The 20,395-nt window shown below is 39.7% G+C and overlaps 1 protein-coding gene across 1 annotated transcript in view; it reads left to right on the top strand.

The window, feature by feature from the left end:
• The window catches only part of fam189a2 (family with sequence similarity 189 member A2), a 32,153-nt gene that overhangs the window by 1,800 nt on the left and 9,958 nt on the right, over positions 1–20,395 (top strand). The window contains exons 2-4 of the mRNA XM_071914263.2: positions 7,124–7,180; positions 18,046–18,156; positions 19,994–20,113. Coding sequence (XP_071770364.1) covers positions 7,124–7,180; positions 18,046–18,156; positions 19,994–20,113 — 288 coding nt within the window. The remainder of the gene's footprint in view (positions 1–7,123; positions 7,181–18,045; positions 18,157–19,993; positions 20,114–20,395) is intronic.

Raw genomic sequence — 20,395 nt, 5'->3', positions numbered from 1 at the left:
ATGGCAAAATGAGGAATCCTGGTTTCAGATGAGTATTTGTGGTAAAAGCCCTGTGGATCTGTTGTAGCCCCAGTCTCTCTCAGTGTTTCATTTTGAGAAGCTTAAATTACCTTTCACCTCCTGGAGAGAATCCCTACACCGGCCTGATTGTATCTCCCCATCGATTCAGAGCTATTAAAGGATAAACCCTATCACTTTCCACTACAGCTTGCTCCGATCTCCCCTCTCTGCTGTAGACTTGCAGTCTTTCGCACCGTGCTTTAGAGAGGGCAGTAAGTCTGTTGTGTAACGGCAGTGATTCACTGGGCCTACAGTACGTTTGGCAGCGAACAAACAAAGAAGTTGGTGGATTGTCAGATTGTAGCATGGGGTACTCCAGTTCAAACATCCCACACTGGAAGGCAGCAATGGAGAGAAGAGGAAATCCACATATTTGTTGTAGTGGAGGGTCCACTTGTACAGATCTGAAGAAAAATAGACTCGGTGACCCAGTTAGAGAAAAACACTCAGGAGTGTAGCAACTAGGGTTTGACTGATAATGTTGTTTTTCCCCTAATACTGATATTTTTAGACTAAACTCGCTGTTAGCCCATATTTTGTACCGATATTCAGTGTTTCTCTATTCTCATCAGAGTGGAAAAGCCTCTGAAACAGCATTTAGACCATCATGGGACACTAAAACTCTCCACTGAAACCCAACTTCTTGTAGGGTTAGCAGCTCTTTAAGGCAGGGTGACCCACCGCACCTATTCAATGGTATGGATACATTACTGTCTTTAAATGAAGAAACAATTTACAAAAATATTACTGAACAAATGAATAAATAAAATGTGCAAAGAAACTAAAATGCCATGTGAGGTTTTCCAGACTGTAGCTCGTTTTCTGTAGCTGTGGTCAGGGAGGAACCTCCATCATATCAGAGGTGGAACGTGTGACTGGCTGATATCTGATATAAAAAGCAGATCAGCCTGATATATCAGTCTCACCCTAGTAGCAACTGATAATATAATAAATGTGGGATAATGGGAATAACTTCAAAATGTAATAAAAACCTCCCTCTAAATGGGTTGAAAATGTAATAAAAACCTCCCTCTAAATGGGTTGAAAATGTAATAAAACCTGTTAATGGTATAAATTCTGGATAATGTAACATCACATTATTACATTCACTGGTGAGTAATACTTCATAAGTGGCTGACTAACAACTCAAGTTATTACATTCTTCTTGTTACGAGTAGTTTCCTTATTAGCCAATGTTATTGTTACATCATTAGTTAAAAATATGCAGTAATAATCGTCAGTTAATGTAATAATCTGATGTTATTACATTATCCAACAGTTTATTTCATGAACAGATTTATTACATTTTCAACCCATTTAGAGGGACATTCTATCACATGTTATCAGTCGCTACAAAGGGGCGACACATTTCAGGCCGTGTTCCTCTCCAGACAAATGATTAGCAGCGTTACACAGAGGTTTCATGCTTATCATGCTACTACAGCTGCACACTGAACGCCGGTTCGTCTGCCAAGTCCCAGTGCCCTTTAGAAAGGATCTGTTTGTCAGATTGTGGCAGACCACTTTAGAGGTTTAGGCTTACTGCTTGTTTCCAGCGGTTAACAGTAGCAAGTGCTTTAAAGGCACTCATGTAGTCATAGTTGCAACATAAACAGCAGCTCTAGTTCATGACCTTTATGCATCGTTTTTTCAAAAGCAATTTTACAGCAGTGATTGTGGAATAATTTGTTTTATTAGCTTATTATTCACCCAAAATTAGCAGACAGTGCATCCTGAAACTTCGAAATGCAGCTTCAATTTAGGAATTATTATCCTGACCTTAAATTTCAGTGCAGTTGCAACCATGACAGGGTAAGTGCAGCCACAAATTGAGAGCTAACGTCAGCCACTGATACTTTGCCATAGAATGTAATACAGCCAGATTCCACATTTGGTGGATTGTATTACGTTGTGGCGATAGTGTTATAAACTGCTGCTTAGCACAACAAGATACATTTGACATTTTCATAATAAAAAGGGTTGGTTGATTCGTTCCCTTCTTTCCTCCCCACACAATGAATCTTGACGGGCCAAATTTGGCTTCCAGGAAAAGTATGTCAGGAAGGGAGGAAGTGATTTGTTGAAAGACATTTTGCTTTAGGAAGTGTGCCACAGTATGGGAATCTGACCAAAAGTCAGTGTTGTGGGCTGGTGGCTCTTACAAGGTAATCATAGGATGTTGGATTCAGTCAAAATGTTTTTGTCACTCTTGCAATCAGACAACAGACCACACACTCAACTTAAAGCTCTTCAAATCAAAGGTCTTTCTGATTCAGACTCCTCCACAGACCTCAGTGAAAACAAGAGAAGCTTGAAGCTCAACAGTCAGTCAAAACACCAGTCATCCTACTGGGTATGTTTACTAGGGTTGGGTGACAGTGTACATCCTCCAATCAACTGATCATCATCACATATATCGCCAAACCCTGATGTATTCGTCCAAATTTTCTATATGCCATTTCTGTTGAATATGCAACTGTAAAATAAACTTGATGAAAGTATTTTGCATTGCATTTGAAAAGTCAAATTCATCAGCTTACTAGTAGGCTAACAAATTATAGCAGGGAGGAAGTCAGTGCAAAGTCATGGTTTGCAATGGCATGAAGAAAATAATTAGAGGTTGTTAACTTCACTCACATGATGCGATGTTCCCATAATATTCTGCTACACATTGGTCGCAATGTCGCTTTTGGTCAGCATGATGCGGTTAGAACCTGTTAGAACCATGGCTTTGGTCTCAAAGAAAATAAACACATATACATAATGGGGTTTTGAATTTTTTTGTCTTTTACAGTCAGGGTGGGATGTTCTGTTGTCAAGGCAACTATCTATGTTTGTCATGAAAAAAATTTGGCAAAAATTGGCAAAAATATCTGCAAGGAAATTTCCTGTTCCAGTTTCCAATCTCTGATGTATTTTTCCAATCACCCAACTCTATTACATGCACACCAGTAATTTGATCTTAACCTGATTATCTTAATCAGAGTCATGTCGCAATTAGTGTAGCAAAACCTGACTGAAACCTGATACACCTACAACCCCTTTCCACCTGGCATTAACATGCATCCTGGGTGATTGGATTGTCATTGGATAGCACAAAAATGAAAATCCCGGTGTAAATCCATTGAAGATACGATCATCCAAACCTCCGCAAGTGGTCAGAGGCACGTTTGGCCACATTAACAACAAAGTATAAATGCAATGCATGTCGAATCTACATTAACAACAAAAGCCCCTTTCATACATGAAACTTACATTTTTCGGTACAGGTTGCAGTTTCTGTAGTTCACACAAGACATTTTTTCCATTTTTCCCACGGCGCAGCCGAGGGCATCACAAGGCAAATTCAGGTCAGGCAGTCAGTCAGTCAGGTAACACTTAGTGAGATGATGCGCTTCATCAGATGGCCTCTACAGGGCGTTTTTGACTGTGAGATGCAGTGTTTCCCATACAGAGGCACAAAATCAAAAGTTGGTCTGTATAGAAATGGATCTAAATCGATCTCTAATGGCCTGATGTTGCATCATGTCATGTTTGTCATTTGGAGATGTACAGACAGCAGACCAGCAGCGCTGAACTCAATCCACAGAGTCTCTCTATGAAAACAAAAGTGAAACTTAACATTCCACAATCAGTAACGAGGATTTGCAGACAGTACCTCGTCTTCGCTGCCCTACAAACTTTAACGGCAGGTGACGTCATCTTGTGGTATTAAAGTAACGTTAGTGGAATTAGGTAATTTAACCGCGTCGCAGTGCTTCAGTGCATAGAATTGAACAAACGCGCCGTGGGTCTGTACAGGATCTGTGCTTGTTTTTAACGTAATGCTACCACTCACACAACACTGGCAATACCGTTAAATTCCTCTGTTGTCATTTCCCGGAAATTTCAGTTAACCTTTGCACCGGAGTCACAGCAGTTTGAAAACATGGCGGGTAAAGACGCCAGATGAAATCTCTTGGTCCGCCTGGACGCTGAGGACCCCTCTTATTTTCACGTCTGTCCAATTCGACATTTTTGCCAATCCTTTGTCAAAAAAGCTACAGCCTGTTATATAGTGGTGTGGTCTTGTTATGTCTTATGTTATGGCTTCTCACATACGGTCAATACGGAACTTTACCAGAAATGTTACGTCTTGAGCAACTGATTTGCAGACATTTCGACACTGGCTCCTATTCCCACATGACCCCTGTACTGTTAAATTTACGGAACAGGCTGCATTTGTGAAAAGGGCTAAAGTGTAAATGTAATGCGTCGCCAATCCACATATAGAAGCTACAAATGGAAATAGACATTCATGCATGAAGTCAACCAGGAAACACTTTTTGTGGCCAGAAATGGGGTTGGATTAGGAGGAATACATTGTCAGTAGGTATGGTAGGGGCTGTTATCAGTCATAACTAATTAAATCACCTCTGCGTGAGAGTGGACTACATTTTGTGATGGAGAGAACAGTTCAGAGCGGATCTGCCACAAAAGCGAAAAGAAAAACTGATGTACTTGTGTGGGAGGTGCAGAATAGCCACAAAGCAAATATATAGCAACTTGCTCTGGTGGACCACTGCCCAATGTAGGAAACGGTTCGATGATATTATGCGAAGAGCCAAATCCCGAACAGTCCCTAACATCTATAGAGGATCCGTCCGCCTCCACAATCCCCACTGCGTGTGTCATGGTGCATACTGACAGTTCTATGTTGGATGACAATCATTCACACCACAGCCAATGTATATAGTTAGAATGAAAAATGTTGTATCTTATTTTTTCCTACTTGATGGATTTATATCAAATTGGCCAACATATCATCCACAAAAATGTTGGTAAACTCATATGTCCACCTTTGTTTGAAAGCAACAAGTTTATGCCTCTGGGAGTTCTGGGAAATGTAGGAAATCACTAATAGAAGTAGAAGTAGACAAGGCAGGTTGAGGGAAAATGGGTTCAACAAAAAAGTTCATCACAAACTAACTCCGGGAATGCATTGAACCTCATAGATTGATGATATCTAACAGCGACGATCTGAAGGGGAATTTTCCTCCAATCCGTTTATTCGTAGTAAACTGTGTATTGTGTGCATGTAACCGGTCCCAGAGATGCACAGCTGCACATAAGGAATGCATTAGCATTTGCCTGCATGGGCTGTGTGCTGCATGGGGATGGAGTAATAAAAGCCAATGCAGAGAAAGTCTGAGAGTGTAGATGAGGACAATGTTTTGGAATAACACTCCATTCCCATAAGCCCCGCTGCGCTTTTCATCAGGAAAACAACAGGCCCATCACTCTCCCGCACAAACCAAAAACCCTTCACATTTTTGGCTAGATGAGAGGATGGGAATCTTGGAGGAGGAAGGTGACATTGGTAGTAGCTGGAGCACTAAGTGATTAGTGTGACTTAGGTGCAAGATCTTTACTACCCCATACCAAAAAATGACAGTAATGTATCTGAGGGGGTTGTCACAGGGTTGTTGATCAATACCAGTGACTCAACGATTACTGGGCCAGCTGCTGAGATTTTTGGCTTTCAAAACTCACTTTCCAGCACATTCTCTGTTTTGGAACAAAAACTCCCCACCCATTGGAGATTCAAGACCTTTCAACACCTATTGTGAAAATGTGACTTATTATTTCTGTGAGTTACAGGCCAACTTGTGGGCAACTTCTATCTCACCAAACCCATCTTAGTAGAACATTCTGTAACAGGGTCATTGTAGTCGGAGCCAATCAAGTTTCACAACATGCATGAGATCATCGGCCTTCTAAATACAGTTTATAGTCCACACTTGCAAAGGAATTAATTTGATCGTGGTGGGAACAAAACAACACAAGTATTGCTTTACAAACTAAGTCAATGAGGAAGCGATGGCAATAATTAAAGCATAGCGTCAAGAAAAGAATGTTTCATTTTAACTCTGACCCAAATAGGCTGGACTGTTTATTTCTGGAAGGGCTAATGCACCTCCTGCTCTTTCCAATTTTAGACCAACAAGATCTTATGGGAGCACAGCACAGTGTGTGTGTGTGTGTGTGTGTGTGTGTGTGTGTGTGTGTTTTTGTGGAAAGAAAAGTAAAATAAAGATAGAGGAATTTGGCATTCTTGCATGCTTACAGTATGTATATATATATATATATATATATATATATATACGTATATATATATATAGAGTGTACGTTTCTGTTTTGCCGCTTTCAGTGCCAGATTTATTTTAACAATCTGTGCCATGTCAGCCTTTTTCACGCCCATAATAGAGTTGGAGGTCAGGAAACGCTAAATAACAACTCCATTAGTCTGACTACCAGAGGGGGAGACAGAAAGATACAGACTTATGTGAAAAATGTTTTGCAATATTCCTTAGTAGTAGTAGAAATGGTGTTTTAGTACAATATATGTTTTTAAATGAATGAGTGGTAGCAGTAGCGGTATCACTGCTAGTGGTATCAGCATCAGGTAGTATCAGTAGCAGTAGTAGTATCAATAGTACTAGTAGTACCAGTAGTAGCAGCAGTGTCAATAGTAGCAGTAGCAGTATCAGTAGTACTAGTAGTAATAGCAGTAGTAGTTGTAGTATCAGTAGTTCTAGTATCAGTAGTAGTAGTAATAGCAGTAGTAGTTGCAGTAGTAGTAGTAGTAGTAGTAGTAGTATCAGTGTCAGTAGTAGTAGTCACAGTAGCAGTAGTCGCGGTAGTAGTATAATTAATTTAATAAATGAATAAACTAATCAATCAGTGGCCTAATCATTTCTCTGTATCAGCAGCTTTGGCAAGATTAATTTCTAGGCAGTGATACCAATAAAGCATCTTTTAATTTCAAGTTGAGACAGAGACGTAAAGCGATAAACAAAGAGAAAATGTATATGTTACGGTAGTGTGGGAAAATGGTAAATGTATACATTCACTGGTACGGAAGCCCCAAGCCAAAAAAGGAAGGAAGAGCATTCACCATCAGTTTATGAATTCCACACCCTGCACTCATCTAGCCTATATGTTTGTATAATTGTGTGTTTGCATGTGTACACGTGGGCAGACACATGAACTTCTCTAATCATTCTCCTACATGTGTTTCCAGGTGATTCTATCGGGTATCGTAGGCTTAACAACATGGAGGAGGCCTATGCTGCTACTGGTAAGGGAAAGGATTTGTCTACCTTCCATAAAGCAGTGATTAGTATAGGGCTGCAGCTATCGATTATTTTAGTAATCGAGTATTCTACCGATTATTCCATCGATTAATCGAGTAATCGGATAAGAAATACTTTTGCTTTATTAAAGAGCAATAGTAAATATACAAAAGAGAAAAGCTGTCCGCACGAAGCTGTCCATACGACACTGTGATTTACTGAAAACGAGGTGAAATAATTATTATTATTACTAGGCCTAAATATCATACAAGTTCATAAGACTGGCTAATGTACATTTATTTACTATGTTGAAGGGTTGCCCTACACCTGCTGACCCTACTCACTGCAATCAAACTAAACTGAATATACCTGCTGTATTGGACTGGTGCATTTTAGGCTCCAATTGCTATTTACACCACCTGATATTTTGCTTTCTGGGGTATTTTATGCATCACTGTGAGGGGAGTAGGTGTGTGTGTGTGTGTGTGTGTGTGTGTGTATGTGTGTGACTATCATAATAATAACATGAATGAAGCTCAGGCTTTCACAAATTGACTGCAGCATTTTATTTTCTGTGGTTATTTTCTTGAGCAAAACTTAGCTAACTTAGGGACATCATAACTAGCCACCATATTGATTTACGTTCTTAACTAGCCATTACATATAGCCATAATTAACGTGCATTCTTTACTAGCCTTCATCTCATCCCGTTTTAATATTAAGTGCTGACTCCGCCCACCTGGGCCAGTTTCGGCGTACGCCGGTAGCAATTACAAGTGGACCCTATCCTACAGTCCCTGCTCTCAGCGGAGGGAGGGAGCTACGCTGTGTGGGAAGTGCTGTGACCGTCAGACCTCTCTGGATTAGACAAGCAAGTAGAGAAAACCGGCATCAGCCGAACCAATTTATTGCCAAATGCTTTGGGATTCAACACATTAACATTGCTTCCCATGGTCAGAAAAAGTCGGCAGATTTGTCGCTAGTCGCTTTTGAGAAATAAAGTCGCCAGGGGGGTCTGAAAAGTCGCTAAGTCTAGCGACAAAGTCGCCAAGTTGGCAACACTGGATCCGAAACTTTGGACACTTTCTGTCGTTTTCTCTGGCCTGTCTCTTCTCTTCGCCCCTCGCTATTTTCTCTCTCTTTCTCCAGCGCGTTGTGCAACAGTAATAATCATCCGTGCGAAACACTGAGTGTGTATATAGTTATATGGATTAAACGAAGCTTCGATGCAAAGAATTTGCATCGATGATTTTTAGTAATCGAGTTACTCGAGTTTCTCGAGGAATCGTTTCAGCCCTAGATTAGTATTCATTATACTATGTTGTTTTTGCTGTGACGCTGACATCATGACAATTTAGCAATAGGTTATGGATACTTGAATTAAATCCTGTGGTTTGTGTGAATCTCTTATATGAAAACAGAAAGGTGTGTTAAACTGAAGTACTTGCCCTTATGAAGGACTTGATACTTAGATTAACTCTAAATTAGTATTGAAATATAACATGGAGTATGCCTAAACTGATGCTAAATTAGAGGGAAATCCAACGCGTGCACATAACAGTTTTCTTGAAAATAAACCAGATAAAATGGGGAATATTATTGGGTGCAGATTTTACATCTCAGAACCAAAGAAATCAAGATGAAAGCAATAAAATGAGTAGTGGAGGTACCAGTAACCTTTAATAATCTGTATATCTACCTAAATTTACCAAGATTGATAGTCTAAGTGGTAGTCTAAAAGCAAAATGCAACAAAGCTGGATTTAGAAAATCACCTAGAAAAGACACATAATGAGTGTGTTTACACGTGCATTCATATTTTGTTTATATTCAGGATATTTACAATAACTGGGATGAGCTCATATCCCGAATATGAAAAACCTAAATACACTAGTTGGGATATGCCGATATAAACTGGTTCATTCTGGCATGCACAAAATCCCATTTACTGTTGGGTTTGATGAAAAGTGCAAGCGCAGTTTCCATGGAGTAATGCTCGTTTCCATGGAGTGACAAGCATCAAAATAAAGCATACTACTCCCAATACTAATGAACACAGCGGGAAAACGTTAGACTGTCTCCATGTATAGAGATATATGAAAAAACTGGTTACTGATTATTCCATGTAAACGCCATATCCTGACCTTAGCCAGAATATTAATGTACATGTGAACGCACTCACAGATAGGGAAAGGCGTAGGGAAATAAGATTCCTCCAAATATCCCACTAACTATTAATGTTCGCCCACCAAAATGTAAAGGGGTGCAAGATGCAGTGAGGCAAACCACACAGAATGGAACAAGCTAATTTACAAATTAGTGCAAAACTCAGGAATATCAATGTTTTATTACAGAAAAACAGGATTTGAGACCAAATTCAATCAGCTGAACAACCGATGAGAAAACTCATTTTTGGACCTGGCAATAACTTTTTAAATGATTGTTGTTATAAAATTGTGAAGACAGTCATAGTGAATTCAGCACTTCTTTCATGTACTTTTACACACTCATCTAATCTTGTCTTGCCAATTTCTGTTTCACAGAAGTTTCAGTGTCAGGCCATGTGCCTTTAGACAATGGAGGGACTTTGTTCATTTCTTTAACATTTTAAATAGGTTGCAGTTTTGTAAAGTACAAGTCAATCAGTGTCCTAGGGGAAGTCTTTAATTTTACCAGTGGCGGTGCTACCACTGTAATTGCTTTTTATAACACTCAGTGTCTTCAAAAAGTATTCAGCTCCCTTGACTTTTATGCATTTAATGAAATTAAAATGAAATTAAGTCTTTTGAGTCCCCCCTTGGGAGCGACTCCAAACTGATTGGGGCATCCAAATTCCTTTGAATGTCCTTGAGATTCTCTACAACTTGATTGGAGTCCACCTGTGGCCAATTCAATTCACTGGACATGATTTAGAAGGAAACACATCTGTCTATATAAGGTCCCACAGATGACAGATACATTTCCTCTTTTCTAAGCAACATCCTTAGATAAGAGGAAAGTTGGCGCCAGCCAGTCCAATACAGTCATCTGTTGACTCCGTAGGCCTCACTGTGTCATGGGAAGATGCCACAAATATCTCGACTATTTCTTGACCAATCTGTCCTAAAGTGAATAATCAGAGTTAAACAGACAAAACTTCAAACCAAATGTATGGGATAGAAGGTGGAATCAGTGGTTTGGATCAATCATCACCTGCACAAGATAAGCTGTCTGACATTCCAGGAATACTATACTGCTACTACTACTGTTGCTAATAATAATAATACTATTAATAATAATTGAAAACTAGTGTAGTGCTAGCTCCACACTTGCCAGCTGTGAACGTCTTGGCAAGATTACTAGAAAGCCAAGATTTGACAGCCAAGGCTTTGTCTGAAGATCTAAGAATACACTTCTGTACATAGGCAGGTAAAAGCTCTTTATACAAGCAGGGGTCAGGCTCAGGCAATTTGAAAAGTAATCAGTGCAACCTTAAACTCAATTCTGAATTCAAATGCAAATTTGAGGCAACTAAAATGAGAGTTATATGGTATCTTGTAGTTCTTGCTTGATTCTGTATTCTCAAATTAGTTGCAGACTAGAAAGAGCTTTCGGTTCAGGGAAGAGTTACAGTTGTCAGAACAGGCTGAAATCAAGGCACAAATAACTTTCTCCAAGTCAGAAAAAGAACAAATTCACTTAATTTTAGATATTCTCAAATGGTAAAAACAAGTCTGAACTATTCATTGTTGAGAAGTGGTTGGACAATTGCAGTTTTTCATTGGCTGGTGAACTATTGATAATAGATCAAATGTATGGACTAACAGATGCAAATATTTCTTTAAGGAATCTGCTAGGCAATATATCAAGGGGGCAGGAGGAGGGCTTTGTCCTGGCAATAATTTTGGTCAGGCATTCTGCAGAAATCGTGTCAAATGACTCAAAGGAAACAGCAGTTTTCATTCGAACAGTTACAGTATGAGCTGGTGCAGTAATATGAATTTTAATTGTATGAACCTTATCAACAAGATAATTTAGAAATTCTTCACACTTTTCTGGGGAAGGTGGGGGAGCATCTGTGGTATGACTAATGACATTAAAAAGATCCCTGGAGTTATGTCAATTTCGTCCAATGAGGTTGGAGAATTGTGCTCTAGCAAAGTTTTGAAGTCAAGATGAATGCTAACTTTTGAGGCCCTCCACCTACGCTCTGCCTTATGGCAGTCTCTCTGTAAGGCACGAATATCCTCGGTTAGCCAAGGCAGAGAAACAATTTTAGGCTTTTATACTGGAGCAGAACCGTTTAGGCAAATTTTTCATCAGTATCCATAGAGGGATAGATCTAAAAGGCAGTGGAGACAAAGGCCTCAGAAAACTTAGCAGCAGAGGTAGCGTTAAAAATGCAAGAGCACACCAGGTTTTGTTTGCAACTGGAAGAGATTCAGAGCATGGTGTCAAACATAATGCATGTATTTTCAGTGACCCCAAATTCTCTACATGAGACCGTATTCAAAGGCAAACCATTAGAAAGGACAAGGTCTAAAGTGTGTCCCTTGTGATGAGTCGGCCCAGTGAGAGCACGGAACAGGTCAAAAGATTCATTGAACTTGAAAAACTCAGCAGCTAAAGAATTTTCAGGGCAACACCCAGTATCAAAATATTATCATATTAATGCATCACAATGCAGAGCACAGCAGCTCTGAAAACTCACTAAGAAACCCTTGTATAAGGTAAGGTATGGCAACATTTCAAATGAGGTAAAAGTCCCAATAGTAATGTGTGAGAAGCTGTCTTTAAGGACCACTGCTACCCCTCCCCCACGGCCCGTTAGTCTGGGCTGGTTGAAATGTGAGTAGCCTGGGGGAGAAGTTTCTATGAGAGGTACAATATCAGACTGACAAAGCCAGGATTCAGAAATCATGAAAAAGTTCAGGTCGTTAGGCACGATAAAGTCATTTCAAATAAAAGATTTGTTAAAAAAGCACCTCACGTTAAGAAAACCCAATCGACAAGATAGGTATTTAGTTTAGTTTAGTTTAGTTTGACAATTGATTAAAATACATTATGTACATTATACATGCATTTTAAAATCATACTTATTTCCATTGTGGTCCTTGCTGTTAGACGTACAGTACACATACAGTTCCATGGTAAAAATTATCTAAAATCCTTACAATACATCTCTGTTACAATCTGTAAGTACACATTATTGCAACGTCCCTCTGACCTGTCCACTTACTCTAGGACCTTTTCTAGGAACCACCTTTTAACTTTAGCTTTACAGTTGTTTAGGTTTAGAGCCTCTTTGATGGCCAATGGCAGCTTATTCCATTCATGAGGCCCTAGGAATGCAAATGAACATTAGCCAATATTTGTTCTGCACCTTACTGGAAGCAGATTGACTAGGCTAGCTCTGGTTCTGTGGCTGTGGAGGCGTTAGGTGAAAAGCAGACTGACAGTGAGTGGAGACCAGGTTCTGTCTGTTGAAAGTATGAGTGGAAGACTTGTAAACCTTAGATCTAGATCAGGAATGTGGTAGGAACTGGTCTGATCTAGGTATTTTATTTGAGATAGTGGAGGGGGTGTGTCATTACCTATTGAACAAACCTGTCACAATGTACTTAATACAGAAAGCATATTGTCCAACAGTAGCTGAGAGCCAGTTCAATTGGGGTGAAGGCTGTCGTGTTTGAGAAGAGTTGGCCTGGCCCAGAATAAGTTAAAATCGTCTACGAGAGGAACTTTCGAGAAAACAGAGAAGACAGTCGTGACCAGCACTCTGCTCCCTTTCAGTGTGTAGGAAGGAGGAAAGAAAGTCACTAAAAGTTTTTCAGAAAGCTGGTCACATATTTGTGCCAATGTGAATAAGGACGGTGTCCAAGCTCGGATGACTGTCCAGAATAGTGGGGATTTGTGGGGATAGGTCCTGGATTCGGACACTCTTGGGACCTGTTGCCCGGGGCAGAGAGACATCCCTAATAATAGAGTCCCTGCTGATCAAGGTGGCTGTAGTAGAATCGGAGGGTGATGAGAATGAAGGAGGAGCAGGGACCGATGGCCCAGTACTGGCCGAAGCGTTTGTGGAATGACATCCGCAACAGGAGTTCTCTTTGCCCCAGATAGATAGGCATTTGTCTGAGAATCCCAAAAATCTGATTGTAGCAAAAATGCATGACTGTAGCCCATCAGCTGAAATCAGTCATAGCAATGATGAGCTGTGGATTTGTAGAGAAGGCTGACTATCTCTTACATAATTTGTCTGGTGTGTGTAGAAATCATTCTGTTGTATTGTACACAATATCAACACAAAATGTTCTTCATCTTATCGATTGCATGCTTTAGGAATACATGCATGACTGAATGTAAAAAGGATTTCTGTCAAAATTAGAATTGTCAAAGATAGAATGTATACTGTGGGCGTCACATGACGTGTGTGTGTGCACGTGTGTGTGTGTGTGTGTGTGTGTGTGTGATCTTAGGAAAGGGGAAGTGGAATTTAGATCACTAATTGCTTTAAGATGAAAATGATGATGAAATCTAGACTGGTTTCTATCTGGCAGAGTGTGTTTGAATGTGTGTGTCTTGTGCGCGTATGTGTGTATGTCTCTGTGTGCAGTGTATTTGTCTGGTTTTTCTGTGCCAATGTAGACTAGTTCAGTGAATGATAATTATTGATTAATTAAAAAGGTCATTAATTAAAGTGACATTTAAATGACACAATTAATAAAACACATTAAAACAATTATTAAAATGGTAATTAAATGAGTCAGTTAATACTTTCCCAACTCTTACATTTTATTCCACACTAATGTGTTTTCCTATTCATTTTCCCAACTCTACTGACTTAAAATGGCTTAAAGGAATAGTTCACCCAGAAATGAAAATTCAGTCATTATCTACTCACCCCCATGCCAGTAGAAAATTGGGTAAAGTTTGTTAGTCCATACAACAGTCCCGGAGATCCGCGGAAGAAGTACATTGCAGTACATTGCAGGTCTCCAGCAACTGAACTTGCTGGGGTCCTGTCTTCAGACTTCAGAAAATAACCATAAAATGGCTCCATGCAGCTCTTCCAGCATACTCCAAGTCTCTTGAAGCCAACAGGTCCCAAAGTGACTTGAAAAGACTGACATTTACGCCATTATTTAGCTGAAATCGCCACTCTAGCTAGTTTGCGTGCACCCCGGCCTCGATAGGTAGGTCTAGCTCGAATTAGCAGAAACAAGACTTCCGGTTTGGCCACTTAGCCTTCAAAATAAAAGCGCAAGATTTGAAAATAGGTAGAAATACTGTTTTAAACCAATTACTTTGCATTTAATCATCAAATTCAATAAGTGATCACCCATATTAATGTTTGATGTCATAATAATGAAAAATGCCCTAAAATGTGCCATTTTTAACTATAAATGCTGCATGTATTACACTGTGCAGAATACATACAGAACAGAGACTAAAGTGGACATCAAACATTAATGTTTGATTAATTAACCCTCATGGCGGCCATATTTGAGGTCCACTGCACATGTCTGTGCTGTTTTTGACTGGGAACTGATCCTTTCATTACTGATACATCTTATTGATTTTGTTTAGATAATGATGCATGTTAGCTAGCTAACACATGTTAACACATCTGATTAGCACACTAGCTAAAGAATCAAGTAGAAGGAGTGTTAGTAGTAGCTAGTAGTCACATGTTAACATAGTTGCTTTGCTTAATTAGCCTACTGGCTAGTTAGCTAGCTAACAGTTTGTTCAGGTTAACTGAGCTGACTCTTCTCAAGCTACAACTCAGAGTGTTTTGGAGTAGAGACCATGGCTAAAGACCAAACAGTTCACTGTGTCACAATAACCTTTATGTTACCTTATCAGACTATTCACTTTTGCTTATAACGTCACTGATTTGTATGGAAGCATATTCCATTCACCTGGGGAAAAAAAACAAATCAACCCCAGTTTTTCAAATTAATGACATATTTTCTCAGAATTCTGAGAAAAGATCTCATATTCTGAGATAATTATCTCATCATTCTGAGATAATGATCTTGATGAATCTGGGCGGAGAGGATGATGTGTGCTTATAAAGGTGCATTTCACGGAAGGCCAACATGACACAGCTGTTTTGTTTTAATCCAGTTTTTTTTTCAGTTTTGGTTTGAGACAGTGGGAGGTACTAGCATCCTTGAGTAATATGTCATGGTATTGTCATTCGTTTGTCGACTTTGTGTAGGCACCTTAGGACTTTAGGATTGTTCAGGTAGAAAGTCCACTCTGATCTGCTTGACACTGCGTTATTTCTCCAGAGTTGACACAACTCACAGTTGTGACAGTTGTCACACAGTTGAACTAAAATCATACACGTTCTTAAAATGCTGCTAAGACACTCATATTCCACCAGTGTGCACGTGAAATGCACCTCTACAAGCACACATCATCATCTCCGCTCAGATTTCCTGAGATCCTCAGATCTTTTCTCAGAATTCTGAGAAAAGATGTTGTTAATTACACAAAATAGGGCTACATTTTTTTCTTCCAGATGAATGCAGATTTGACCTACAGCCACACCACAACAATCTTTTTCAGGTATCCTGTTTTTCTTTGCACAGCCAATTGTCCAGTGGACCTCCATAATGGAGACAGATGTGGTGGCACCACTGCAAAGCCTCTAAATTTATCTATCAATTGGGGTGTCTTCAGTTGGCTGAGGTGCATAACACGTAACCACGTTGACCTGGGTTTGAATCCAGCCTGGGACCTTTGTTGCTGTGTCATGGGGGGTTGGGGTTGGCTGATGTTGTTTACCAAGCAAGCCAAAGAGAAATGCAACACTGTTTGTATAGGAAAGAAGGCTGGACCCAAGCCTGTTTTGGGAGTGTCGAGTGTCAGTTTGTTGCTATTTCTGTCCTGTTCTTTAAGAGAAGGAAAGAAGGATTATCTTTTGAATTGCCCTGTAACAGGTTGAGATAGTTTTGCCCGGGGAGTGTTTTTATTGTATCCTGAATGCTAGAGAAGCACTGTGATATAATTGTCTCAGTCATTTATATCAGTAGTTCTCAAAGTTTCACTCTCACCACTATTATCTCCCTATATATAGGATAGACAGCTCTACAGTTCAATACTAAATCAGCAACTAAAGTCTTCCCACATGGGTCCCTGGGACTAAACCTGATCAAATGTGGGTCTGTGGTCTAATGTGGGTTTATGTGACATGAAAACGCTTGAGAATCCCTGATTTATATGGTGTATATGGTTGTAGGAAATCAACTGCACATCAAGTTTAAAAGCTTAATATAATACATAGAATTCCTACTTCTGGGAGGAAATGTTTTTACCACCGGGAGGAGCTTCGTTCCGGAGCAGAATTTGACAACAAGCTTTAGAAAAGAGGTGAAAACAGCAACTCAGCTGGCTGCTGTGTGGTTTATATCATTATGTCTCAATGATATCTACTCCTACCCAGATTCAGGATGACACACACACACACACACACACACACACAAACATAGAGTCTGTTAAACAGTTGACTCATGGGGTTTTCCTGGCTGTCATTCAGTCAGCAAAGTCTCTCTCTCCCTCTCCCTCTACCTTATCTCCCCCACTAAATGTTTGTGTCCATGTTGGTGGAGGTCATAGATCAGTTGCCACAAGGCTCGCCAACAGTAGCTTCTTCCATGTCACAAGACACCCAAACCAAAGATGGACTCTCATGGTCCCTGGAAAAGATGAGTTAACCTTGTTGTTCATTCAGTCATTCAGTCATTAATGGTTGTGAAATTGAGTGATTAGAATATTATGAAACCTGCTAGGCTGTTAGGCATAATCAATCACATGGATCAGTGCTGTGGTGGTAATTGACAAGGCATTTGTAATAACTTCTCAAAATGTAAAATGTAATGTCTCTCTGAATAAGATAAAAACTGAATCAAACTTGAAGTTTTAATATTTTTCAGCATATCAGCATATAAGTCATGGATGATTCATGGATGTTTTTTTCTCTCTCTTAGTACAGCTACTCCCTCTTTCTCTTATCTCCTTTCCCTCTCTTCTCTCTCTCTCTGTGTCTGGGTGTTGGCTGTTTATAGGTTCTCAGATTTGTTTTGACATACAAATCTACTCCAGTACATATTATCTACATCAGAAAAATGTTAATATATTTGGAAGGTAGTTCTCTCAACACACGTCTACATGCCTAGTCACTTTTGTACTTCTGTTCCATTGATGTGAATACGACCCTGTACATTAGCCGTAAGCTTTCACATAGTGTCTTTTCCCATGCTCGCATATTGTTGTTGTGATATACTGCATATACTGTATATTGATATACATATATATATATATATATTTTTTTTTATAATTCTCCACCTTTTTCATAATTTACAAATCTCACTTGTCTTTCTGTCTTAAGTTCTGCTGCTTCTGATACCACTACTGCTGTTTCACATCCTGTTAATGCTGGAAACCAGACTTTAATTTTTATACTTTTCATTCACACATGTAGCAATTCCAACACTGGAACATATTAAGTAGGAATATTCCTACTTAATATGTTCCAGTGTTGGAATTGCTGCCTGCAACGACCCAATTTCCCCATGGGGAGCATTAAAGTTTCATCTAATCTAAATTAGTCTACTCTAATCTAATCAACTGTATTGGCATTTCAATTTAACTCTCTTTGTCACTTTCTCTCACCACTTGATTATATTATGTGCACTGATTCTAACTATAGTGTTATATGTTCATACAAAAAGCTGTGAGACACAAGTATTAAAATTACAATAATCCATCTCTCCTTCCTTCCTCCCTCTATGACCCCCCCTCCCCCCTCCCATTCCCTGTTTCTTCTAATATGAACCCCCGACCCTCCCACCTTTCCACCCCTCCACCCCCCACTCCAGGTCAATGTGTTTGTGCTGCTGTCGGTGGTGTGTGTGCTCCTCAATCTGGCCGGCTTCATCCTCTGCTGCCAGGGAGCCCAACTTGTTTCCAGCATGACCAACTGTCAACTGGTGAGACGGCATCTGTGTGTGTCTACGTGTGTGTGTTTGTGTTGGCCGTCTCATTTGTTGTTCTTCCTTCTCTTCCTCCTTAGTGGAAACTCATCAGCAACATGTTAAACCAATTACCTCTCCTCTGTTCATCCCAGGGGTCCTATTATTTCATATAAATATAAATAGACAGAAGCAAGATGGATGCCCACTTTCAGTTCTTATTGTTCATTTAATTTTTGGAATTCGTAACTCATGTCTAGGCATGGGCTGGTATAAAATCTTCATGGTACAAAGAAATGTATTTAGTACTAAAACATATTAAATTAGAAGGCACACGGTAGAGATTCTCCAGCCTCAGTAATGGTTTATGTTTGTTTACCGATTGTCTTCCGAGCGATTTTCCGACAAAATAGCAGATGGACGCAGCGCTGTTTAGCAGCCAGTTTTGAAGTCCCAGATGTCAGACTTTCCCACTAGAGCGTGAACACAGTATAATAGTTATGGGTAAAAAAACGAAAATTGTCTAATGGCAGAAATCCCAGATCCGGATCACCTCCAGACCTCCAGGGATGAAAACATAAGGTAACTAGATCCGCCAAGTTACGCTATGCAATTGTCAATATATGCCAGTTCCACATGTCGGATTTTCACCAAAAGTTAATAATTTCTTCCTTGCCGCATTACCAACTTGTTTCACATCGGAAGATGCACATATTTTAGATCTACCTGTTCAAATTCTCATAACAGTGAGAAAAATTATGAATTATGATAGAAAAGAGAAATATAATAATAATGAGAAAAGAGCTCATTATAATGAGAAAACCTGGCAAAAATGTGTTGAAGACAATACACTTGTAAAGTACAATACCATATAACCTGTTTCACTGTTCTGAATCTCTGTCCTTTCCCTTCTTACCCAGTGGCTTTCTCTCTTCAGTGCCTTTTCTGTTGTTATTCACTTTAGCCTTTTCCTCTCTCCCTCCATCCTTCTCTCCTTTCCTGTCAGTGAAGGTGTTAACAGTATAAGAATAGGCACTGTCATGCATTGTCATGCACACTGCTGTGTCAACAGAGCCCTGTGTGTGCATGTGTGTGTGTTTGAGTGAATGTGTGTGTGTGTCTGTGTGTGTGCCTGCAAGCATGTTAGTGTGCTTATACTTAGGGTCCTATTTTCATGCTGGTGAAGATCATGCGTAGTGACCTTGCGCTGGTGAAGTGGTAATTTTGTTGGACGCAAGCAGATTCTTTTGTCTCTCAGACCCAAATCTGAGAATATGTTTATTGTTAGATATGATTTTGTCCAGAATTCCATCACTATCTGTATTGTAGGTAGAGAGATAACAGTGAATGATCAAAATACTCATTGTTCTACATTCTCTAATTGTGTTAACCTCTTGTAAATGAAATAATGCTGAAGTTTAACAATTTAGCAATTTGCTGGGGACCCCCTGGAACCTCCTCAAGGACCCCTGGTGGTCCCCGGACCCCACTTTGAGAACCACTGCACTAGAGGGGTGTGCCAATACAAGTCACCTGGCACAGTGCGATTTTGGTATCAAAAATCATGCTCCTCTTTTGATAATAGAAAAATCATTAAAAAAATCCACAGCCTTGTCTGAATTTGATTATGGAGTTTGTAATTGCTTTTAATAACATATGTCCCTGTATGTTGCTGATTGTGTGACAGAGTTGTATTGTGTATTTTCTTTGTCAATTTTATGAATGTCTTTTTTGTTCACAGATCTTGATCTCATTGAGACATTGATGATTAAATAAAAGATAAGTAAATTCATATAAATGGGTTTTAAAGCAACAATCTGTGTCTGTGTCTCCTGTGTGTTCTGTGTTGTTTCAGAGTGAGGCGGGCGATGTCTGTTACTGCTGTTCCCTTACCCCCAGTTCCAAATGTCCAGAGGAGAAGCTGCTTCTGCTCCACCCTGCACACTCCTGTGGCACCATGAGGACGCTGCTCAAGGTAGGGGGGCCACATCTCTTCATCACACAGCTTTGTTGAATACTCCATTGAGGTTGGCCAATGGAGGCATTCTGAGGTTTCTGAATAACAGACCATCTAGAAACATGAACGATTTTTCCAATATTTTAATTCATTCAGAGAGCATGAAACCCATTGCTGGATCATTTTTTCATTGTCATTGCTGGTTACATTGCTATGGTTACAGCTCTGCTACTGTGTAGCCCATGGATGCTAGCTACAGTCATTTCTATGGTTACAGTTCTGCTACAGTGTAGCCATAGA

This window comes from Centroberyx gerrardi, chromosome 8 (assembly GCF_048128805.1).
Source record: "Centroberyx gerrardi isolate f3 chromosome 8, fCenGer3.hap1.cur.20231027, whole genome shotgun sequence".
NCBI classification, from domain to species: domain Eukaryota; kingdom Metazoa; phylum Chordata; class Actinopteri; order Beryciformes; family Berycidae; genus Centroberyx; species Centroberyx gerrardi.
Note: the sequence above shows the minus strand (reverse complement) of the source record. Positions and strands in the feature narration are given on the sequence as shown.